We start from the raw sequence: 18353 nt of genomic DNA, 5'->3' as shown, positions 1-18353 counted from the left end.
TTCTGCCTGAATAAATTAGATTGATGCAGGAGAGATAAACTGAGAGGACACACTCGTTTACACCTGGACACTGAGCCATAAAAAAGAGTTTTCTATCTTCTGTAATTGCAGCTGTGCTGATCGTCTTGTTCAAAATGATCTGCACTAAATGAGCAGAAGATTGGGAAAGCTGCCTGAGGACGGTGTATGATTATTCATGCAGTGAACAGGTTGTTGTGAGGTTTGAAACGTACCTGGAAAGCCCTGCAGCGCTCTAATTGACAGGAATGATGTTAAAAAAGGAAACTTTGCCTGAGGCAGAGACAAACAGCAAACACGAGACTAAGATTGTTATAATAAAACTAACTGATGTGATAATTACACCAGCTAGAGTTTACAAGTTTAAAGGAACTATTCCAGATATTTGTAATAATGTGAACAGTCAAAGACAGACTGTGGGATTTCAAAGTGAGCACAACTCGGTCTATGTACTACAAAAGAAGCGCATATTTTTCAGAGTTTTAGCCAGATTTCTTTTTTTTTTAAACACCAATGTCCATTTGCAATGCATTCTGGTCTATGACATCTTCCAAAAAACACAAGAAAGCACTCAGAGATATGGAAGACCTAGAAGGACATCAGTTTAAGTTTCATCAATGAAAAATATGATGATAAATGTCCCTCAAAGAACAAAGACGTGACAATGACGAGTTTAAGAACAGATGAAAACTACTACAAAAAGTATGTTTTGTAAGGACTACATGAAAGAGTGTTTGTCTTCTTGGGGCTTTTCTACAGAACCCCAGAAATGAAATACATTATTTTAAATGATGCACTTCCGTTAAAAGGGTTCATGTGATGTTTTTGTTTGAAATAAAGTGTTTCATAAAGGCTCAATCTGCAGGCAGGACCAAACAAAAAGCTGAAGAGACCTGAGAAAAAGTAATGATTAAATAGCTGAAAGCATTTTGCAACCAGGAATTTTTAGGGCATCAAATTAGATGTGACACTTCCTGATAAAAAATTCTGTTTTATCTCGTCAGTCGCACTCTGATGGAGCGGTGACACACCCTATAGAGTGTGAAAGGATAGAGAGATCTTAAATATTAAATATAAATGACACAGTGGTACGAATGCATCTTATACATTTCAATATTTTTCTCAATCTTGGGTCTTAAATTGAGGTTTTATTTTCTTCCACATATGGTCTGACAGTTTAATGAGTGTTTTTAGATTTGACATCTGAGCACACACTTCAAAATGAATTGGTTAGTAAAAAATACTATTGAGTTATCCTCGCTAAGCTGAAGGGAAAGTGTGTGATAAAAAAGAAAAAAACGCTTATTATTCAAAATGCTCACAAATCCATTTAAGTGTTCTGAGGGAGCGGAGCTGCAAGGTTACACTAACACAGCGCCGGCCGTAACATCATCATCTCGTGCTTTCATGTGAGCTCACCCCTCTGGAATAACAGTTACTCCAAACTGTTTCACATCAGCTTCGTGTTTGAAGCTGCAAGAAGGGAGCAATTAGCAGTTTCCATCCCCCTCCTCCGTCTCGTCTCTTTAACTTCACTCAGCGTTACTCACAATTTGTCTGCCGAGACCAGCTTACTTCAAACACAGCGTCGTGAGCAGATACAGGGAAGAGGAGACGACCGGGAGGAGGGAGACGGTGATGTGGAAGATAGACTAAAGGATCAGGAGAACCGAACAGCAGAAGCACAACATTTCCATTTACTGATTTTCTTTATAGCTGTATCTACAAGGTTGAAAGACTATTAACAAAATATAAAAAAAGACTTCACTCCAGCTGTAAGTATAATACCTGGAATAAAGCAAAGAAGTACAGAGGAAAATATATGAATACAAATCCAGACAATCATGAATCATGAAGGAGAAGACAAAGCACCTCTCTAGTCTGCTCAGAATTACAAGTCGGTGAAACAAATGATTCATATTTGTCTTAATTCAGGTCTGCAATGCTGAAGGGCTTTCACACATGCAGAAAACTCCTGAAAAACTCCGGAGATTTGGCTACCCGGAGGTTCTTTAGGCTATGTGTGAACGCAAACAGACGCATTTTTCGCGCAAACTTTACCCGGAGTTTCACCGGCCAGACCCCTAGTATTTTATCTGCAGAATATCCGAGTGAGCTGATGTCTGAACGCAGCCGAATATACTCCGGAGATTTTCAATTCGAGCCAATGGGACCCGAGTGACGTTTATATACAGTGACTGTCTAAAGTGTCTGCACGCGACCTCTACGATCTCCGTGCACGTAATGAAACGGCTGCATTCTGTTTTCTGTTCGTCAGCATGTTGTTCTCCATTATGTTGTATCGCATTGATATAAAGACAAATATTCTCATTATAACGTCGTGTAGTGGACTCTGTTGCTACGGCTGCTACTTCCGCGTTGTTTTTTTTACGTCACATTTTACCTCGGGAAATCCCCGCGACCCCCCCCCCCCCCTGACAGGGAAAGCCCCCCCGCTGTGAGGAGCATATGTGAACGACTAGTTCGGGAGAATCTCCGGCGAAGTCCTCCTGTAAATATCTAGATATTATCCAGAGTGCATATGTGAAAAAGGCTTATGGGTGAACGCAAACAGCAGAATTTTTCACCCGCACTTCACCCAGAGTTTCTCCTGCCAGACCCTCTAGTGTTTTTTACCCAACTAGTCTGAGTGAGCTGATGTGAGAACGCAGCAGGATATTATCCGGAGAATTCACCTCGAGCCAATAAATATTCTCATTATAGCATCGTATAGTCGACTCTGTGGCTTTGTCCGCTACTTCTGCGTCTTTTTTTAAATCATGTCTTACCTCAGGAGTGCCCCCCCCTTGTCAGACAGGGATAGAGGTGCATATATGAACAGCCAAGTCAGGAGAATATCCAGAGCAGGAGTTCTTATGTGAAACAGCTCTGGTTATATGTTGTGTCTAAGCTGCAACACAGCCACCTGCCAGTAGATGGGGCTGTAGCTCCTGTTAATGGCTACTGCAATTCTGCCTGCTGCTCTGCTACCCAGCTGTAAACCAGCACAGTGATCTAATGGCACCTCGTAGCGTGGAGCGGTTTGTTTGCTGTGTCTGGTTAAACTGGCATGTAACCACTCGACTAAAGCAATGTGTAACTAGCAAAGGCATGTGGATGTTTACCTGCAAGGAGGGCCTACAGTAAGGCAGTAAAAAAAGGCATTACTTGTCACGATGACTTTGACTCACAACTGATGTGGAATAAGTGAGAGGTGCTCACTAAAGGTTGTTGGCTGATTATTATTACTAATGTGCAGTCACATTTGCAAGCGATACATTTGCTGTTAGCCGCACTCTGCAAACCAATTTGACTTCATTTAGCCGATGATGCTGTGCTCCCATGTAGCCGTTGTTTAATAAAATGTGCTCAATTTGATTTGAGTGTTTACTGAACTTTTAACTAGTCCACTTGACTGAATTTTAATTTTGCACAGTGGTCGCGCCCCATGTATGGAGGCTATAGTCCTCAAAGCGGGCGACCCAGGTTCAAGTCCAGCCTGTGGCTCCTTTCCCGCATGTCATTCCCCTCTCTCTCTCTCTCTTCCTGATTTCAGACTCTATCCACTGTCCTATCTCTTCATTAAAGGCACAAAAGCCCAAAAATAAATCTTTAAAAAAAAAAAAAACGAGTTCTTAAACTCGTAAAACATTCTGACCTCCAACTACCCAAAGTGCATTTACATTACATGTTTCAAACACAGTGAAGTCCCAACTGCTCATCGTTAATTGTGTTTCCCTTCGGGAGCAACTCAGGGTTCAGTGTCTTGCTGATGGACACTTGGACATTTAGACTGGAGGAGCTTTGTGTGATTTCATGACCGAGTGTGCTCTCATACTTCCTGCTCATGCCTCAAGTCTTTTTTAGTTGTATTTCATTTGTGGCTTAAGAGTTCAGTTTTTCTGTTCGGCTGTTTAAACATTTAGCTCCGGGTTGTACTTCTGGTTGGATGTGCATCCCTCCACACAGCAGCTTTTAGACGTCTCTGTGCTGTTAGCTGGAAAAGCAGAGTGACGATGAGACACCTTCAAGCGATACAAAGTGAACTCGACTTTAATGCATTATGTCTTTGTAGTTAACAATTGATGGAGCCTTTTCGACAACCAGCTGACACAAGCAACATCAACATTTAATAGGAATTGTGTTTCTGTACACCTGATGAGTGTAGGTTTTCTCCCTCTACATGTAGCTTTGCTCTATTTTAGTCTCCACCAGCTCTTCTGGGAAATATCTGCCTCTTAAGCTGCTAAATGTTCCCCTGTGTTCACCAGCTAGTCTCCACATTTGTCTCTCTGCTGTTTGCTAGTGTGCAGGTAATGTACGGCAGGTTATTAGATCTTTTCCCCAGGAAACTGACGCCTGCTCCTGCTGGAAACAAAGCAGATAGGAGAGCAAAAAATACGAGATGAAAGATATTAAGATGTCTCCATCCGAGAGGGGAACCACATCTCACATGTTTTTATTTAACCCTCGTAAATACATGAATATTGATCACTGCGGGAGAACGCAGTCTGCAGTGATGAAAGATTGAATTTAATGAGATGGTTTGACGGCTTGCCTTCATCCAAACATGTGATGAGGGAAGCAGGAAGGAAGCACACAGGGAGGGAGGTAAGCTGGAACACAGAAGAAAGAATGATTCAGCTAAAGAAAGAGAGAGCATGCAGAGGGTCCTCACAGTTTGTCCCAACATGAAACCAGTTGGTGTTTCCTTTTAAGCCTTTCACTGCAGTCAGGGTAGAAGTGACCAGCAGCGACACAGGGTCCAAAGACTTTGGCTTGATATAGATTTTTGAGTACATTTTATTTATTGATTCATTTGTTTATTTGACATGGACATACAGTAACATTGGTGCTGTGACATTTGACAATGCAAGTCCCAGATGCACTGCTCTTAGTGTTTTTAGCAAAATGCTAATTTGCAACACCTGTCAATGGGAGATTTTTTTTTATTACCAGAATAATTTGAAATATTTTAATGAAAAGCTTTATGTTTATTTACTAAAGAATTAGATATTAAACAATAAAAAGGAGAAACAGAGGTCTCCTCATCTGCCCACTACCATTGGACCGTGTCGTCCCTTAACCACCACCCGGAAATGAATGATTTTCTAATGACTTCTTGGAAACTTAAAGGCTTTATGTTCGATTTTTCACACTTAAATATAATATAAATCAAGTATATCCTCTGAAAATAACTCTGTGAGTCATGACTGTCTACAATGGGTGTAACACCCGAGTCCCACTGTCTGTGATGTTTTCAGAGTTTCCAGAGTCCTATCTTCACTTTGTTTACATCGTCGGGACGGCCGGCTGACTCCTCCCCTCGCGTATAAAAGTTGTTTAATTGAGGGACTAGAGAAAAGAAGAATAACATACTGTACTCACTGCTTAACTGTGTTTCTAGATCACGCTCATTTCAGGTAAATTTACATGCAGTGTGAAGATACCAGCATAATAAAGATTGCTAGCATTAGCATGCTAACACAACAATGCACCGCGAGTCGTTTTGGTTTCATGCTGGTGCTCAAGGGCGACATCTGCTGGATCAAAAAATCGCATATAAAGCCTTTAATAACATCTCTGGAACTATGTTGTGAAGAAAATATCCTTAAGTGAAATATGGAAAATTTGACAAATTGAAGATAAGGTTTCTGTCAGCTGAGCTTCAGTTAAAGTTGTGCGTAAGACGTCCTGCTCTCCTGAAGCCGCTCTTTGATTTCATCATGCACATCATACTGTTCATGTAATTGTTTGGGTGGAAAAACAAGAGTGAACCACAGCCAGCTAAATTAGCAGTTTAGCGGTCCTTACACTCCACAATAAGCTGTAATTGCATCACACACACAAACACACCTACACACAGACTCACATGTACACACATGGAAACACACACGCTTCCTGACAAACTGAGAGAACAGAGAGAAAAGGTAATACACTAGAAGCTGTCGTAAACTGACTCGCAATTAAAAAGCCCATTACATTTTGTCAAATGAAATGCGGAGAGCTGCGGGAGGGAGGGAGGGAGGGAGGGAGGGAGGAAGAGACAGAACAACACGGAGAGATAATGAGGCTACAACAAAGGGAAGAGGAAAGAATACGACGTGTGTGTACGAATAAAAGACTGCACGGCACGGCGGGAAGAACACAGAGGTCAGTGTGGAAGAAAAGAGTCAGAGCTATACTTTCAAAGATAAGTAGGAAATATATGAACATGTTCATGTATACTATGTTTAATTCATATGTTACATCTATATTTTGTCAGATAAATGGAATTGGTTATAAATATATATACAAACTGATTAATGTAAAGGTTTATATAAAGAAGGAAGCTGACTGGAAAAGTATCAATCAAAAGCAACGTTCAGACTGATGTTTACGCCCCTGTGACATCTTCTCACTATGAATGTCACCGAGGCGTAAGGGGGGGGGGATGGTCTTAGACAGTGGGACTCAGGTGTCACACTCATTGTAGACAGTCATGACTCACAGAGTTATTTTCAGAGGTTATATTTGATTTCTGCTACAAAAAGTGTGAAAAATCACACATTCAGCCTTTAACAGCCGTCTATATTTTTGCGCAGACGGTCTCCAACATGAGTGTGACTATTTTAAGAATTGATTCATTAGGTTGTCATCCTGTTGAATGTCTGAAAGTGTAAATTGTTTTATGGGGCATGTAGCAGGAAGTTAATTGGATGACAGGAAACTTTGAATGGATTATTTGGGGCACCATCTCTGAAAGCAGAATCTGGTTTTCCTCGATAATATTGCTGTAGTGTTAAAACAATTAAATAAAAGGTCAAGCAGGTATTCTTAGACAGGGGCAAAAAGATGTAATGTCTTTTTAATTTAGTGAAATGTTTGATACAGACTCTGAATCATGCAACACCTCGAGTTGTGTTGAAAGAAACATGTGCATGGTAGTGATGGATGGAGGGGCAATCAAACTCAGGTGCAGTAAGGAAAACAAACGAACCGAGACTACGAGCAGCTGCAGGTGGGTCGTCTGTTCTGGAACGTCTTTTTGAGAAAGTGGAACATAAAGATGGAGACGGAGAAAAAAGAAAGTGAACTAGAGAATCAGGGTCAGGTAATTCACTCCAGAGTGACTTCTGTTTCCCGGGAGAGCAATAACTCACCCACACACACACACACACACACACACACACACACACACACACACACACACACACACACACACACACACACACACACACACACACACACACACACACACACACACACACACACACACACACACACACACACACACACACACACACACACACACACACACACACCTCAAACATTGTCCAAACCTTCCTGCTGCCACAGCATCACTGTCCTGCTGAGTGTGCATTTCTGCATCATGGAGAAACAGAGGTGTGTGTGTGTGTGTGTGTGTGTGTGTGTGTGTGTGTGTGTGTGTTCTTCTGAAATCAATCAAGTCATCCCATTTCTGCAGGCAAATCTAACTTCTTAGACATTTGTACTGAAGTGTCAGCATGACAACATAATAATGACAATGTTAACTCATTGGTCATAAGAATGGAATATTTTCTATTTTAAAGTACCAGGATGTAAGATCACAAAGTAGTCCTCGTTATGAAGAGAGACTTGACAAAAAAATCACGAGGTCCACTAACGAGCTTTCTTGAAAAACATTTCCGGAGCTTTAAGGGACCAGTATGTAAGATTTAACTTAAAGTTAAACTATTTGCTGATTTCTTCTTTCCTGTATGAGTTCCTGCTTATGATAAAACTTATCATATATATTTATGATAAAATGATAAAAGCAATAAGAGACACGCAGTGATTTAATATCTGCTACATTAACGGGTACAGACCACTCAATCTGACACATCGGATTCTTCACGAGCTACTTCATCCTGACATCGAGGGTCATGGTTTGAAACTATCGCCTTCATAAGATTAAATTATTTAAAGATATATATAAAAAATGAACGTGGAGGATGGGTCACTCGTTGGGCAACAATTTGCACAAACAGGGTTTAACACAAAATATCTGTACAGACTCACTACGGGAGCATCAGGTTATTGCAATGTGACTATTAGACGGCATCACCCGGAGGTGTCAATCACTGGAGCTAAACAGGTGTCCCAACAAATTATCCGTTTTGTTTTTAAAAAGCTTGGATGTGAAAGCTGAGAGGGGAGGCAGCAGAGGACTCCTTCTTCAAGCTGGTATCAAAAAGTGCCCCAAAAACCTCATTACCATGTCCCATCCGGTGTGCACATGAGCCCCATCCCATAGACAGCATCTGGACGTGACACAGGAGAGGTTCTGACACTGGTATTTTCACACATTGGCGCACTGACTGCTGCTGATATTTGACAACTTAGAAAGGAGAAAATGATGTTCATCACAGTAACAGAGTGTTCGCATGACGTTCCCTGACAGTGATGCATTAACTGCTGAGTGCTGAAAACTGCACTTTGTTTAATAAAGGACCAGCAGGCTGATTCCTCTGCTTCATCTCTATTGTAGTTTTCAAAGCAAACGAAGCATCTCCCTCAGCTCCTACATGCCCGTCATTCCTCCAGGACACCGGGGTTCAATTCCCAGACATGGAGGCGAGCTGCACAAACAAGGGTGACCTATTGTTATCAGATTAGACAAATCTTTTCCCGGCAAGGCAATCAGCTTTGAGCACGGCTGATCGATCCGTGTCCTTCTCTTCCCAATGTCCCCCCCCCGGGCTTGGTTTTAGTTTGATCTGATCTTATCGTACCATATAGCCGCTTCAATAACCTTTAGACTGACACCTCTGCTCCGTCCTAACGCCTCCACACGAGGGGCATGTGTTCGACTCCGTTCAGCAACAATGGCTCCGCGATGGTCTAGCTGCTATTTTGGGCGATGACTTTGTCCTCCTCATCTTAGCGAGCAAGGTCAGCGCTAACAGCTATCAAGATAAAGATTTTGAGTGATCATCCGGGCGCTTCTCTTATCAATGTGGAGGTGGGAAACACATTCAGAGTCATTTCAATAATCCCCTCCAGAACTATATCATCCTGTGGCAAAAATGTGCTGCACATCACTGACTCACTGCTAATGCATGGTTCACAGAAGCATCTCCAATGTGCAGGAAAATGAGGAGGGCGCTGCATTATGGGGGCGAGCAATCACTCTGAGGTGATGTGATGGTCACATCTGCACATCTATTTGTATTTCATAATATTAAATCAGATCATTTAAATTAAAATAGTTTATATTATTTTCCCAACATTTGGCCAATTAGATGAAGACCCAGCATATATATTTCACCTTAAAGGTTTTATATGTGATTTTTCACACTTAAATATAATATAAATCAAGTATATCCTCTGAAAATAACTCTGTGAGTCATGACTGTCTACAATGGGTGTAACACCCGAGTCCCACTGTCTGTGATGTTTTCAGAGTTTTCAGAGTCCTATCTTCACTTTGTTTACATCGCCAGGACGGCCGGCTGACTCCTCCCCTCGCGTATAAAAGTTGTTTAATTGAGGGACTAGAGAAAAGAAGAATAACATACTGTACTCACTGCTTAACTGTGTTTCTAGATCACGCTCATTTCAGGTAAATTTACATGCAGTGTGAAGATACGAGCATAATAAAGATCGCTAGCATTAGCATGCTAACACAACAATGCACCGTGAGTTGTTTTGGTTTCATGCTGGTGCTCAAGGGCGACATCTGCTGGATCAAAAAATCACATATAAAGCCTTTAAACACAAGACATGGTCCCTTTTATTTACCTAGACAGCTGTATTAGTAAAGGGTAGAGATCCCCCCAAAGGTTAATGAATTTTACTAACACAGAGTATAATGCCGTCTTATTGTGTTTGTCAGCCTTTTGTAGCTCTTAGTAAAATGACTGGTGCTGCCATTCTCCATAGAAAGTTAGACTTATATATGTTCCTGTATTTTGGTATAAAATTCTATTAAAACTACTTCACTTTAATATAAAATAAACTTTTCTCAGTGAGTTCAACTCAGCAGCCAGAAGTGCAGCCGGCACAGGCTGGAGGCTGCTGAGAGGAGGTAGGAGGACAAATGAAGCTGGGAGCAAAGTGTGTGTGTGTGTGTGTGTGTGTGTGTGTGTGTGGGCGAGAGAGGGTCCAAAGCACAGAGATGCTGACAACCCAGTGTGCAAGCATTCAACACATGATACTCAACTTTATAGTCCCGTTTTTATTACGTTCTAATAATTCTGGATGTGCTAGCTGCTGTGAAGTCATTACTTCATCACATCTCATGAGTCCGTCTTTCCCCTTCACAAACTTTAATTTGGAACATGCTGCTTTCGGAGACCCGATGGAAATGTCAGCGTCTCAGTGGATCAATCAAATTCACATTCTGGAAAATGTAGAAAACGTGTAATGAGCACTACTACTCCCTGCAATTAATAATGTAGTCTTTGTGATTTTAACAACATTAAAATGGCAGACAGAGTAAATCCAAAACTTCAAAAATGCCTGGGAAGAGTTTCTGCAGAGGAAACTAGGCGTTGAGGCTTCTGTTCACCGATGTTTTTCTTTTTGCATTGGCAGCTCTTATTTACTGTGCACAACCAATGGAGTTCAGTGTTTTCAGCGCGCGGCGGCCTGAGTGATAAACGCCCTCTGCCTCGGCCGTTTTTTTTGTTTCTGAGCTCACAGCGCACGCAAGTACTTGGTGAAAAACTTGAGGAACACCGCTGTGATTTAGTGATGGGCAATACTAAACTTTTAAACACATTTTTGGGGGATTTAAAAAAAAAAATCAACACAATACAGACACTCTTTGTTTTTTGTTTTTTTGACACCAATACTAACCATTTCTTATTTTGAGCTGAATTGGATCTACTGTATTTCATACCCTGTAACTCAACAGTACTACCTTTACTGTAACTTCGGCTCACTGAAAACTCTCTCTTGATGAGTGATGGAGACTGGGCAGCAACAGCACCTTCGTATACCTACTTAGGTTGTTAAGCTAGATGAGGTTACTCATTTTGCTGTGATGTGGAAAGCGACGACACCACATAAAACAGTTTTCTTCTGCTCATTCTCACCCAGTTTGGTGCAGAAGTGCACGTTCAGAAGAAGTGTTGTGTGTGTGTGTGTGTGTGTGTGTGTGTGTGTGTGTGTGTGTGTGTGTGTGTGTGTGTGTGTGTGTGTGTGTGTGTGTGTGTGTGTGTGTGCGTGTGTGTGTGTCTGCATGCTCGCTCTTATGTCTATGTCTTACTCAGCACAATAAAGACAGAAAACAAGTGAAAACAGTCTGAAGAGAAGCAGCGATTGACGTTTTGTCTCAGTTGGTGGAGTCGTCGTCTCTCAACCGAAAGGTCAAAGGTTCGATCCCCAGCTCCTGCAGCAACATGTCCGATGTGTCCTTGGGCAAGACACCTTACCTTAGCTCCTGCTGCTACGTTGACATAAACGGGTTTGTATGAGATTAGTTTCCTCTGATGGTCTCACCACATACTGTAGCAACCTCTCCCATCAGTGTGTGAATGTGTAGGTGTGTACAAGTTCACTGAGTAGTCAGAAGACTATCTAAAAGCTCCATTTAAGCTCAAGGCCATTTCCCATTATGTCTAAGTACTCATTTAATAACGTCTTTTCAGGGTTAGGGATCCAGGAGAAAAGCTGTTGCTAATGCAAGGACACGACTCCTTTACATTGTTTTTAATGATTTTTTTGTAAAATATTTTTTATGTATAAACGAAAATGTTATAAAGATAGATTCTTTTTCCTGCTTTAATTTTTTAATTGAATGAAACAGAAGCTTTTTGTTTGAGTTTACTTCAGACACCAACATTTATTTATTTTTTATCTGGCTTTATTAGTAACTATTAGATCTCTATTAGAGATATCACAGTGACATTTTGCTTTACTCTTTGACTACTTCTTAAAAAAGAACAAATAACCCTAAGCCACTTCACTTTAATGACGTTCAGTTTCGTCTGTCTGGATTTACCTCGTGATGTACAATGTTTCTAAAAAAACGATGAAAAAGCAGCACCAGAGGGTGGAGAAGCATGAAGCAGCGTTCGGAGAAAGGCAGAGGAGGACATTATATGTGGAGGAGCAGGAAGGTCAGAGCGCCTGCAGTCAGCGAGAGGGGAAGAGAGGTGAAGCTGAATGTCAGATCAGGAAGCTCCGGCTCCACCTGCTAGTCTCAGAGGGCTGCTTACATAACCTTTTACATAGTTATATGTTAGACTAAATAGAAAGAAATGGAAGACAGTAGCGAGGTATGGCTATAGTTTATATAAAATAAAAGTCATTGTTGGATTAAAGCGTCACATTAGCTCTTTATATGTGTAATAAAGTTGATGAAACAACCATGTGTGACATGACAGCGGTCACTTATAGTTATAAATACTGAAAAGAATCATCCAACTCTGTGGCTCCCTCAATTAAACGGTAAATGGACTTGAGCTTGTGTAGCACTTTTCTAGTCTTCTGACTACTCAAAGCTCTTTTACACCTCATGTCACACCCACACATTCACACCCTGATGACAGAGGTCGCTGTGTAGTGAGACCATCAGAAGTAACTCGTCCCATTCATGCGCCAAAGACGTGGGAGCAGTCCGGGGTTAAGTGTCTCGACAAAGGATACATCGGACATGTTGCTGCAGGAGCTGGGGATCGAACCCTCGACCTTCCGGTTGAGAGCATGCCACAGCCACACTAACGGAGAGAGTGTTTATTAAACGTTGATTAACTCTGCTTGTTGTTCTAAACTGTTTAATTGTTTGTTCTTAAGTTTCATTCCGCGCTGTGAGGAGCATCATGTGAACAGCCAGGTCAGGAGAATATCTGGAGCAGTCCTCCAGTGTGTACACGAGAAAACGTTGATGAATGCCAACTGTTCGACTCTTCCAGGACTCGTGGGTTAGGATGGTTGTTTCATAGTCTGAATGAATAATTTAAACGGTTTCTGATGTTATATATGTCGAGGGGGAAACCTCAGATGTTAGAACATTTTGCTTGGTTGGTAAAAACATGCATGATTCAGGTTATTCTCGTAATGTGTCGTAATTTAGCTTGTGACATGCATTAATTACAACGCTGTCCATATTCAAATACACACTGACTTAAAAAGTATTTGGCTGACTGAAATCTAATTTGGAGTGCATCCAATGATTCAGTGTGCAGATGCATTTGAAGAATGGAAATGACTTTTCCTGCCACTTGCAGAAATGGAAAAAAAAACCAACTAAATAAGAATTTATTTCCACACACCCGAAAGGCAAAGCTAAGCATATTGACATATGTAGCAAACAGGTCTCGTATGCTTTAAGACTATAGGCCCATTAACCCTCTGTGTGCATCGACTGTGAGCTCAATCAGTAGGAGGTTGGTTAAGGTGGGTGTGGGGGTTTGACTGATCAATATTAATCTCATCAATGCAGTGGATCATTGTCAGGGGACGGTGGTAATACAGAAGTAGAAGACTGTTGCATGGACATGTTAGGGCTCTGGAGGTTCATCAGTGCAGCTGAGGTGAGTTTAAGTCAGTGTGTGCTGAGACTTTGCATGTCTGGGGCTTTTTCCTCTGGCTTTGTTGTTGCTGTTGAGATAAATTAAGCATGACTCTGGGAGTCTATGTGCTCGGCCTCGAGCAGGACCTCAGCTGTCTAAGTTCTTTGTGCCCTGAGGAGGCAGAGACTAATTCAGATAGCCCTCTTTTTTTTTTTTTACCTCCCTTTGTAATCCCACCCTCCTCACTACCTCTGTGCCTCTGCTGGCTTTTTTTACTTTGTTAATTCACTGACTTCACATGCTCACCCTCCGGGGTATCAAAGTTTCACAGAGTGAAACCTGAGGCCAATTAAGAATTCATCAATACTTTCCTAACATGACTGCATCAACCGTTCTAAAGAAAAGTTTCAATAATTGAAGGGCCCTATCGTATGCTCAGTGCAAAGAATCTTGGAGCACAACTGTCCTTGCGATGCAGTAAAAATGTTCTTACTGGGCAGGCCAGCGGGGGAATGGGGAGTGGGGGACGATCATGCTTCAGCACGGTACGGAGAAACTGGGTCTAGTGTGAGTGTGTCCTTAGACTCTCAAAACAGGGCCCTCAAAGTCACACTAATGATGATAGTGATATTAAGAAAAGCTAAACTAACTATATGTTTGTGAAGACCGTACGGTAGCTCAAAATGTCAAAAACCTGCAGACAGTAATTCTGCACTTCCCTTCACCTCTATGGAGGAGACTGTCCTTATCAAACAAACATGTGTACAGGTTCATTTTGTTGCATTTCATTCAAACCCATATTTTTGTTTTGTAGTTATTCAGTTATCCCTGCTGGCCATAAAAAGAATAATCGTTTTGGTGCCTAAAGTCTGTTGGCGCTCATACATTAACAACTTACTGGGACTGTCTGCCATCAGTCGAAGCTCTAATTTAGAAAATGCTCCCAAGGGTCATATTAGGGGGTAAGATCAATGGACCAATGTTGTCTCTTGAGTTTAAACTTGCTGTTGTGGGCCGTTAAAGCATCTTGAGCTTATTGCTCTGTTGTTAGTTCACTGTATTTATCTACTGCTCTCGTTGACCTTTAGAGGAGCAGGCTCATAAATCTACACTAGCCGCCCAGTAGAGGGCTGAAATGGCGTTTGGATCCCAGGGGTCCCACAGGGCCCAATGCAAATCTCCTGAGAGCGAGCAGTATGAATGTTGCTGAGGGCGGGAGCAGACTTTGGTCCAGGACAGCTGGTGCTTCCAATGATGGAATTAACAAATGACATGTAAAAGAAGATTAAAGGTGTTTTTTTAAGACAAAGCATCTGGACATCTGGACACATCTCTTATTTGTTACAGATAATTATGGACAAGAACTCGACGTTGTTAGTTGCAACCAAGCGGCAACCTCCGGTCTTGACAAAATGAAGCCAATGCGGAAGTGCAAAATCCTGCAGTTCATCCAATGTCCGCTTGAGGCTGACTCCAGAAACCCTGGAAGTCACATACACACCACAGCCAAAAAAGCAGTTTTTACAGCATAAATAAACGTGTTTATTTAAATTAGCTGGAGAAGGCTGCATAAATAAAAAAACAATTAGGTCTGAATAGTTTTTGTCATCACTGGCACACACTGTACGGGGGGTGAGAAACAGCTCCGTTTTGATGTCATGAACGATATGTGTTATCTATAGTTAGGCGCGATAGACAGGGGGGTGTGATGTATGATTCCTCAAGAGGCTTAAAACCCGCCTCAGCTCCAGCTCTCAGCCTGACGTTAGGTTGACTGAAAGTTAGGCTGAGACAGGATTTGCATCATGGCGGTCATGTCACTCAGGCTTCATCCATTAATATCTACTGTCTGGTTGCAACAAATGAGAAAAGTTCTGATATACAACGGGCAAAAATCTGTCACGTCTGGGATGAGACAACACACCTGCTCCTCCTATCTCTCTGATCGAAGTCATCAAAGATAAGCACTTCTCTCTGCATATATAAAACAAGACAATCAGACACATTAGTACTGCGCATATATTGGAATACAGCGTGATGCTTTGTGTGTCTGCCATTCCTGTGCAAACTGGACAAGAAGAATCTGACTCACAGACAGTCAGACTGGAATATGTTATTTGTTAGTGTGGTGCGTAACTTAAGTGATCACTTTTATATTTCCATTCTTTTAATTGAATGCAGGGTTTTGTAATCGGTACTTTCAACTGAGTGGTCAGAATTTGTGCGGGCGGGATTGAACACAGATGTTGGGGGTGCAGGAAGGAGCGGAGCGGCAGCGGGATTAAGAAACCAGTCCCACACTGGGCTCTACTGCCCGGCACCAAACAACAGACACATAAAGTCGGTGAATAACTTTCAACACAGTAACTGGACTTGAGCTTGTATAGCGCTGATCCGGTCTTCTGACTACTCAAAGCACTTTCACATCGCAGGTCACACCCACACATCCACACACTGATGGCAGAGGCTGCTGCGTGAAGTGTCCTTCAGTATTCACTGATCGCATTCATACATATTAATACGCCGCCTACGAGGCAAACTGGGGTTAAGTGTCCTGCCCAGGGACACATCGGACATGTAGCTGCAGGATTGAGCCACAGACACACCAGTGAAGCAATGCCAACCAGATAACTCCCTCAGGAGTTAAAACAAAATGTAAGCAGAAATCAGTGCGCATGTCTCTCTTTCAAACTTCTGTAACCAGGTGATCATGGCTCAGTGCTTCAGGCTTGTCGCCTTATCGTGCATTCAGTCCATGTTGGCAAAACTTTGACCTCATGATCAGTTGACCAGGTAACTCCCTAAAGATGATTTCCCCCTCCCTTTGTGAGATTAACCCCACGTCTGAATGAGAGAAACTGTCTGCATGAAGGTTCATTTGAAAAGTAAATCCCTGGGGAACAAAAAGGAAAATCTGAAACAAATACAGTTGAACAAAGCCTGCTGGCTGCATTCCACTGACGCCACACTATCTCTGCTTTATACTTCACATCCTGACATGTGGACACAATGCTTACTAAACAGGCACAGAGAGAGGATGGATTAAGAGAGTTAATGAAAAAGGGCAAAAAGAGAGAGAGAGAGAGAGAGAGAGATAACATAGAGTGAACGCAGAGAAAGGATACAGATAATGAGGCGGAAAAGGAAGAACGAGATGAGAGGAATCAGTGCTCTGGGCAGAGAAACCGCAGAGGGAGAAAGAGAAGACACAGAGCAATTAAATGACAGGGGCAGTGTCATAGAGCGAGAGAGGGGGGGGGGGGGGGGGGAGACATGAGGACAGGAAACTGGAGCAGTTAGTGCTCAAAACAAAACAGAATAAAACCTTAAAGAGAGACTCAGACAGACAGAAAGAGAGGAAGTTAACTTGCCTTTGAGCTCAAATTTTATGTGAATATCAACTCAGTGTTAAATGTTTTCAGAGTTGCATGAAGCAAAAACAATGCGAGCTTTGCAAATCAGAACACTTTCTATGAACGTCATGCTCTCATTCTGTCTGAAGTTCTAACCTGTAGTAGTTTGATTTAAAAAGAAACACCTGAAATTCACCTGAATGCATTAAGTACCAAGAAACTGAAATAAAAAAATGGGAAAAGGGAGATGATAGCTCAGTGTCTCATCAGGTGTTCATTTTGTTTAACGAAAAATATGACGATAAAGTCGTCCACAACAGTTTTCCTCTGATGAACTCAAGACATGGACGAGCTAAAAATAGATTGTAGAAAACAAAAACTCTGTCAACAAGAACGTGTTGTTCCTGTTAGTGATGGGAAAAGCAGTTCTTTTCAGTGTACTGAATCAGTAGAATCAGTTCAGTAAAGTGATTCGTTCAAAAGATTCGTTCACCGAATCGTTCAGTACTTCTCCGCAGCTCTGTCTGTGAATCAGAATTTAATAAGCTGAAACACGGCCGAACGTTTAGTTCTGCTCGCGATCGTACTGAGAACAGCCGGTGGTGAATAATGAACCAATGAGCTGAGAATTTAGTTGGATAAAGTTACAGTTTGCAAACTGAAAGCTGCTAAAACAATCACATTTATTTTCCCCGACCGTTCTGTTCAGTACGTTCACTGAACGAGAGCTCCGCCTCCGAGTCACTCTCTTCCTCTCAGCACGTTCAGTGATTCATGTCGGAGCTCTAGTGATGTGTAGTTTGTGAACGATTTGTTCAAAACAAACGAATCATCTGGGTGAACGAACTGAACTGAATCACTGACTGAAAAGAGTCGTTCATTTCTCAACTTCAGCTGCGCTCTCCTCTCTCCCGTCTCGTGTCTCTCTCTCTCTAGACTCTGTGTGTGTGTGTGTGTGTGTGTGTGTGTGTGTGTGTGTGTGTGTGTGTGTGTGACTGAGGCTGGTGAACTACATTCTCAGCTCATTGGTTTATTATTCACCACCGGCTGCTCACGTCGGAGCTCTCGTTCAGCACGTTCAGTGAACGAAACACTGACTGAACGTGAACGAGCGAGACTGCGAGTCACCAGCCTCAGTCACACACACACACACACACACACACACACACACACACACACACACACACACACACACACACACACACACACACACACACACACACACACACACACACACACACACACACACACACACACACACACACACACACACACACACACACACACACACGATGATCGTTCACGGACTACACATCACTAGTTCCTGTTGATGAGACGATGCAGGACTCACATGGAGTCTGTGGTGTTCTGTCAGATGTTCAAAATCAATCATATTTTCCCCCACTGATTTTAATCTGTCAGTGAACAAACAAGTTATTAAGATATGTGCACAAGATATTAACTTGTACACACAATAAACTCTTTGATTTTGTCTTTA

The 18353-nt window shown here is 42.0% G+C and overlaps 3 protein-coding genes across 3 annotated transcripts in view; 1 reads left to right on the top strand and 2 right to left on the bottom strand.

Annotated features, from left to right (window-relative positions):
• The window catches only part of LOC132972727 (hatching enzyme 1.2-like), a 217304-nt gene extending 201506 nt beyond the window's left edge, over positions 1–15798 (top strand). Inside the window, exon 8 of the mRNA XM_061035894.1 lies at positions 15786–15798. Within this exon, the coding sequence (XP_060891877.1) occupies positions 15786–15787 (2 nt within the window). The 3' untranslated portion in view covers positions 15788–15798. The remainder of the gene's footprint in view (positions 1–15785) is intronic.
• Positions 1–18353, bottom strand: part of LOC132973014 (hepatoma-derived growth factor-related protein 3-like) — a 210786-nt gene that overhangs the window by 13826 nt on the left and 178607 nt on the right. The window lies entirely within an intron of this gene.
• Positions 1–18353, bottom strand: part of dok4 (docking protein 4) — a 75990-nt gene that overhangs the window by 18589 nt on the left and 39048 nt on the right. The gene's annotated exons all lie outside the window — the stretch shown is intronic.

This window comes from Labrus mixtus, chromosome 1 (assembly GCF_963584025.1).
Source record: "Labrus mixtus chromosome 1, fLabMix1.1, whole genome shotgun sequence".
Classification (NCBI taxonomy): Eukaryota; Metazoa; Chordata; class Actinopteri; order Labriformes; family Labridae; genus Labrus; species Labrus mixtus.
The sequence above is the reverse complement of the archived record's forward strand: the minus strand, read 5'-3'. Positions and strand labels throughout refer to the sequence as shown.